Here is a 7530-nt window from a genome sequence, read left to right on the forward strand (position 1 = left end):
GTCTAGTTCCCGCCTCAGGAGTTCGAACCCAAGTTTATTTCACCGGGGCTCCACTCAGCCGGTCTGCCGTTTAATGGCGCTCCACAGTGGAGTAAAAAATATAAAAGCATCCCTAAAGTGGTGAACTCAGAATCAGAAGAAGAGAAGCTGAAGGAGCAAGGAATCGGTTTATGCGAGTTGCTGACCTGAACTGAACGTCGTGAAGATGGACGTAATCAAGACTCAGCAAATTTCGTCGAGACCAATTGAGAAGGTGATTGTCCACCCCCTTGTTCTTCTCAGCATCGTCGACAATTACAACAGAGTTGCCAGAGATACTCGTAAACGTGTCATCGGGGTTCTTCTCGGCAGTTCCTTCAAAGGCACTGTTGATGTTACCAATAGTTATGCAGGTGAGAATTTCTGCATCCCTTCTTTGTTTATCATTCGACAGCTTCCTCCTTCGGGGTGGTTTTGATAGTAAAATCATTGAATGTATTATATTATCTAGGGTTTTATGTTCCTAGCTACAAGAAGAATGTTCTAGACATTGAGAAAGTGTTCCATATCCGCGACGGAAGAGCTTCCGCTAGGTTAACGGGAAAGATTATGACGATATCACCATCATTTTAAAGTAGTCAGATCTGGAAATTCAAAGTTTGTATTGTTCGAAGTACAGGAAATGAATGCCCATGGCTGGATTTCTATTTGTTAAGTTATATGACGGCCAAGCATTTTAGTTTGTCACAGCATCTCCATACCACACTCTCCCGACCCTCCCTCCGGCCCGCAGTTTATTACTGAACTATGAAGAACTAAAAAAAAGATGAAATTAGGTATTCCAGTAATCTTGTGAGTCATGTTATAGTGGCAACCCTATCCTGGGAATTGGTGAAAGTCCAAAAAGGTGGTATGGGCCTTTCTGATGTAGTTCCTAGATTTCCCAGTTCAGGGTCAAGTCCTCCAAGTTAGGGTCGTAACATGCTAGGTCTAATCCTTGGTATTTAAATGTTTCTCCATATGATGCTTATGTAGTTGCAGCAGATTAGAGCAGAGTACGTCACTGATTTTGCACTATCTGTTTTTCTTCTTGAAGAAACAAGGGCATAAATAAGAGATATAATTACTGACAGCTGAGTTCATTATCAATTGACAGTGCCTTTCGAAGAAGATGAAAAAGATCCAAGTATCTGGTTTCTTGATCACAACTATCATGAATCAATGTTTGCTATGTTCAAGAGAATTAATGGTATGGCCTCGTCTATTAGTTTCTACACTATATTTAATTGCTATTTTTGATACTTCTGTATGATCATATGTTCTACATTGACTATTATAATTTAATTCTATTGTTCTTGTGTTTCAGCCAAGGAGCATGTCGTAGGTTGGTACAGTACAGGTCCGAAATTGCGGGAGAATGATCTGGATATTCATGGGTTGTTTCATGAGTAGGTTTCAACGATCATTCTTTTTTTTCTAGCTTTAAGTTATTGAAACAATCTCAAACATATGCCGAGTATCTTGTTCACTAGGTTTTTATTTTGCACTGAAGTCTTTGTTCCCTTTTCAGTCTTTTCCTTTGCAATTTTTTTGTTTATTATTGGTCAGTTATCTTATTCAGAATCTGTCCTGTCACCATAACATGTACTTATTCTTCTGGATCTCTTTATCTGGTAATTAAAAAATTTCACCGAGTAGTGATAGCTCGGAGAGAGGATGCTGTCATTGTTCCACTTGCTGGACTTTTTTTCTGGGATATCAAGCGTATTCCCCAGCAGATTGTAAACCTAGAGCTTTGATCTTCTGTCTGAAGCTATGTTGCTTGTTGCTTTTTTCTAACATTGGAGTTTCTAAGATGGAGTCAGTTGTGCCTCAATCTTTGCCGGTCCTTGCAGTAGATAATGTGTGTGGCTTTGCATTTTTCAGTTCTCTTTAATATACGGGATATTCATTTCCAGTATCAGTTTGCCTGCCCTTGGATTCATATGATACATTTTATTATAAAATTTTCCAAATGACTTTTATTAACAGTCATTTATAAGAAATTTATAGTTATATATTTGTGTAAATTTATAGTTATATATTTGTGTAAGTACTGAAATATATGCTCATTATATTTTCCACTAGTAAGTATTAGCTGAAATGTAGCTTCTGAACTTTTAAATGATCTTATTTTTAATTTTTATCTTGCAGTTATGTGCCAAATCCTGTCTTGGTTATTATTGATGTCCAACCTAAAGAGCTTGGCATTCCTTCTAAAGCATACTATGCCGTTGAAGAAGTTAAAGAGGTGAGAAAATCTTGTGCCCAACGTGCAGCTTTAGCTGACTGAGATTTTTATGCTACCACTTGAATGGTGTCAGCCTACCTCTTCATGTTAAATAACGGTTGAAGATTTAGATTAAAAAAAAAAAGAAGAGATTTCAGATAGCCTAGATAAAAATGACTTTTGAGTCCAATTTCAAAAGAAAAACATTGACTTTTAGGGTGCATGAGAACATTAATGCTGCCCATTGTAAACTGCTATCGGCATTTTGAAACTGTGTTTATTTCTGATTTGAGCATTGCCCTAACTGTTGGCTTGGCTTAATGAGTGCTTTTTGTTTTGCCTTATCACATGTTAGTTCCATTGCAAGGTTGGTTTCATTTTCTAAATTTGACATTCCTAGTTCTGCAGACCCACCTCAACATTCTTATGTTTGACACTGTCAGTCCTCCATAAATGGTGTCTTGACTGTTCAAGTGTTAATACTCTGATCTAGAAAAGATAGTTGCTCTTAATAACTATTTCTAGATGTCTCTTCAACCTTCTCACTTGCAACTACGCATTGTCAACATCATCAATTCTATCTATTTTGACATCTAGGATCTTTTTAATTCATTCTTCTTAAATTCCTAGTGCTTCAGACCAACTTCAACATTCTTATGTTGGACACTGTCAATCCACCATAAGTGGCGTCTTGACTGTTCAAGTGCAAGCACTCTGATCTAGAAAGGATAGTTGCTCTTTTTAACTATTTCTAGAAGTCTCTTCACCCTTTTCACATGCAACTATGCATTGCAAACATCATCAATTCTATGTACTTTGATATCTAGGATCTTTTTAATTCATTCTTCCTAAATTCGTTATTGGTCAGGACTGAGTTCTTTTTTAACCGAGCTATCCTTTGAAATTAACTTGCATGTTGTTAAAAGCGAGAACGTTAGATTGTATGTCAAAATTATTTCCAGTCAATGAGCAGTTGACTGTTTCTGTAATCCATTTTAGAAGGGTGATAATTTGAAATTGGTAATAATTCTTATCATGTTTTCTTCTTCCCCTCATATTTCCTTGTCTAAGATTTTGTTCTTGCTTCTTACACACTTATACTTGATTTTGGTACCAGAATGCTACTCAGAAAAGCCAGAGGGTGTTTGTACATGTACCTTCAGAAATTGCTGCCCATGAAGTTGAAGAAATTGGTATGTTTACCCTCTGTGACTATAAACATGCCTGTCACTTGTCTTGGATGCTTTATAATCTCAAGAAAACTGTGAATTTCTTGTCCACTAACTGTGCTTCTTCTGTTTATTGTTCTTCTTATTTTTGGCAGGAGTGGAGCACTTGCTTAGGGATGTGAAAGATACGACAATTAGTACTCTTGCAACAGAGGTACTGTATCTGATGAAGCCATTTTTTTTCCTTGTAGAGTTAAACATAAAAAATGTTAAAAAATTGCTCTTCTTGTGATGCATACAGGTCACTGGCAAGCTTGCAGCCTTGAAAGGGCTGGATGCACGATTACGAGAAATACGTGGATATCTGGACCTTGTGGTTGAGGGAAAGCTCCCTCTGAATCATGAGATTCTGTACCATTTACAGGTATAATCTCCACTGCGACTGCATAATATATTGTTGCACTGTCAGTTATTTAGAATTTTTTTAGAAGTTGATTGTATTAAGTGCCCTGCTTTAGCTTCCCATCTTTCTTCCTTCTATGAAAGGGACAGATGGTGGTTGGCCCACTTTATATGTAAAGACAGAGTGGGTCCTTCATTGACTGATTGAATGGTCAACCATTAATGTGCAAAACCCATTTGGTTGTTGTTTTATTTTTATTATTATTACAGTGAGAAAAAAGTGACCCATTTGGTTGTTGATTTGGCAGTTGTGACTAAGCTGTGCAAGTTTGACTCCTTGGTTGGAGCAACTTCAAATGGATTGGGGTTTTGGCTCAAAGGCTCACATGGGAGAGTTTCTAGTTTGAGGTCTTGGATTTTTTGCCTCACAGGATAATGGGGTTCAGCATAAAAAAAAAAAAAAAAGAAGAAGAAAAACAATAAACAAAACCAACAAGACCCTTTTATACACATGTACAGACAAAGAACAAAAATGTTAATAAATTTTAGAGCTGACTTTGTGTTGCCCAGGTTCCTTTTTGTGGGCTAGCCAAGAGTGAATATGCATTAGGAAGTGTGCTGGTAGAACCAATAAGACTTATGGGTTACTGTTAATTGGCTCGTGTAGTTCTAGTTACCCATTTTCCTGTTTTTGTTGTCTTTTTCATTTTGAGTAATTGATTTTATAATTTGAATTTTTTTGGATAAAGACTTGAATCTGAAATTATTGGTTATTCTTTTAAATTTCTGTTGTATTTTAATCTCTTCAACTAGTTTCTTCTGAGATGTTAAGAGTTCCACATTCTCCATAAGGGCAGTTCTTCCAAATTTCATTTTTTTGTGCGTATGACTCGTAAACAAACTTGCATTTATTTTGTTTTTGACTTCCATCTGATGCATTTTCGTTTGTGCTATTTCACAAAAACAATAAGTGAACCCTGTTTGAGCTTATGGACCGGTTTGGTTCACCCAATTCCAACAGTCCAACTCCCAAAACTAACTTAATCATCCCAGCACTTCAAATCTAACTTTTTTTTATTAAAAAAAAAAAAAGAACCACTTGCTTAGATCTCCAAGTTCATGGTTGAAGCTATATTTAAAATTTTGGTGTAGCTGAATGTAACTGACCTGGTTCTGGATCATAGACATGGTCGAACAACTTTGACTGCCTGGGCCATACCATGTGTTACAACACTGCTCAAGAGTGAGTTATCTTAATGGATTTGAGGAAGCGGTGTTGGGACAGCAGTTGATGAAATCTAGTTAAGATTGGTGACAGTGGGGAATTGTGATAATTAAGCTATTGAAGATCTCCAATGTGTCAATGTTGGTTGAAGGACTAGTAAGAAATATGAAAAATGCAATTGACATGGATGAAAACAGTGAGAGAAGGCATAAAGAAGGCCCTTCTAGTGGTAGAATTAGCAAATAAAGAACTTGTGGTGGGTATGGATATAGTTCAGATATAGTTAAATGTTTTTGATGATGATAACTTATGTTTTTCGAAGAATTATAAAAATTTGTTCCAATTCACAAGGGATGGTTGTAGCATATCCCAAATTTGATGAATGTCACTATGCAGGTGGTTCATCCGTGTATGCTGAGCTTGTTCTATTCCTCTGGTTTTAGTAGCTACTTTTTGTCTGAATACTGTAGTTCAAGCATCCTTTATTCTATAGATCAGACTCTTGGCTCAATGGCTGCATTGGTTGGGAGGGAGGGTTGAGGTCTTGTATTCAAGTCTAAGCACAGGAAGGCAACTTTAAAAAAAAAAAAAAAATGTAGTTCCGGCTGCCAGATGAATGTTGCTTCTGACCTTCTGTGCATGGGACTGTCATGGTGTGATTTGTGTGCAATTGACCGTGTTGCTCTTCCTTAGGTCATTTAGTCAATGGCTTGATAAGGTTTAGGGATTCATCGACCTTTTATGTTGAGGGCTACGAAATATGAACTTTGGAAATGTATATTTTTCCCATGATGAAGTGATAAGGAATCTTTGATTGCATTTTGAAATGCCTACTTGTTGGATGTCAAAGCATGTGTGAAAAATTTAACTGGACTGAAATATGAGGTTGGTTTAGTTTATAGACCTTATTGCCCCTTGTTTTTGCATTGCTATCATAACTGATTCTAACTCTGATTTTGTTATGAAAGTATGGCTCCCGATAATTTTATTTTATTTTATTGTCTGTTTCCACTGTGTTCGTATCCAGTTTGTCTGCATTCTCAGAGCTTAATTCCTTGTGCAGGATGTTTTCAACTTACTTCCTAATCTCAATGTGACAGAACTAATCAAGGGATTTGCAGGTACTATGACTGAAATTACTTGCGCTTCAGTGATGTTATTTTACATACTAATACATATTATTTTGTACTTTTCAGTGAAAACAAATGACATGATGCTCGTCATTTACCTTTCTTCACTTATTCGGAGTGTGATTGCTCTTCACAACCTGATCAATAATAAGGTGCTGTTTTTTTTTTTTTTTTTTACTTTGAAATGTACAGGGAAAATTTTTAATTGAATATAAAATCCTGTAATCAGCATTGGCTGGCTGAGGTGGCCTCAGAACTGATTGATTAGTTGCAGACTCTCTCTCTCTCTCTGTGCTAGTTCCAGGCTCTACCTAAACAAGGTTTCTGACATGCAATTTGATTGCAGATTCTGAACAAGGAGTACGAGAAAGCGGAAGATGCCAAGCCAACTGGTATTCCAGCAGCAGCTAGAAGTTAAGAATTTTCTCCTTCCGATAATTTTAGTCACTTACGATAGTGTTGTCAATACAGCTAATGTTTTTTGGCCTGCATCTTTCTTGCTCTTTGTAAGAGCTTAGAACCATTGGAATTGTACCGTTAAAAGCGTTCTATAAATGGCCTGTCATTTTTTTCGGCTGTTTCAATGGAACAGGGTAAACGAATATCAACCATGTGAGATTACTTGTCAGGCTACATACAAACTCTTTAAACTTTCCCATAGATATATCAATCACAAACTATAAGCTTTCTTCCGTCCAAATTATCGGCAGTGACTATTATGTGGTTGCCGCCATCTTGTTGCTTACGTCCAAACGATTAAGGTTGTTGAAGCCCAAATTTTTACTTCCAGTCAGGCGCTTAGGACGGATTCATGGTGTTTTATGTACTACGTTATGGCGTCAGATTTTGAGCACTCCAATACACTGTGGCAACTTTTTTTTTTTCAGTAAGAATGCAATCCCTCCATTGATTGAAAATGTTTTTGGGTGAACAATAGAAAGTAGTGTAGAAAGAATTTTATTTAATTTTTTGTTAATAAATAATTTTAAATTTTAAATTTTAAATTAATTAATTAATTAATTAAGAATAAAATAATTAAAATTAATCTTATAAGATAGTTGTACTTAAAAAATTTTTATTAATAAACTAAGATAGATTTTAATTTGTGATAAAATAATAAAAAATACTCTAGCAATGACAAACCAGATAGAATTGGAATACTCCGTTATCTTAAAAATACTAAAAATATTAGTCAGTACCACACTTATCGGGGCAGTTCTGGCAGTTAGGGGGGATTTACAGGTGCTAGCACCCGGGAATCTGAATTGGACCTCACAAGCCACACTTGCATCACATAGGCAACCAACGAAATACAGAATCAAATGATTTGAACACGAAAACCCGAGGACTCCTCCA

General features: G+C 36.3%; 1 protein-coding gene across 1 annotated transcript; it reads left to right on the forward strand.

Moving 5' to 3' along the window:
• Positions 1–147: 147 nt before the first annotated feature.
• On the forward strand, positions 148–6857 carry LOC137953358 (26S proteasome non-ATPase regulatory subunit 7 homolog A-like). Its single transcript, XM_068800727.1, has 10 exons — positions 148–392; positions 1136–1228; positions 1346–1427; positions 2173–2269; positions 3366–3441; positions 3573–3631; positions 3719–3841; positions 6108–6165; positions 6241–6326; positions 6521–6857. Exons 1-10 carry the CDS (start codon positions 206–208, stop codon positions 6590–6592), a joined length of 933 nt encoding a protein of 310 aa, XP_068656828.1. The 5' UTR covers positions 148–205; the 3' UTR covers positions 6593–6857.
• The last annotated feature ends 673 nt before the right edge of the window (positions 6858–7530 follow it).

Source organism: Aristolochia californica, unplaced genomic scaffold, assembly GCF_029961685.1.
Source record: "Aristolochia californica isolate CCGP_79_NKW_82.1479 unplaced genomic scaffold, dmAriCali1.0.hap1 SCAF_1, whole genome shotgun sequence".
Lineage (NCBI taxonomy): Eukaryota > Viridiplantae > Streptophyta > Magnoliopsida > Piperales > Aristolochiaceae > Aristolochia > Aristolochia californica.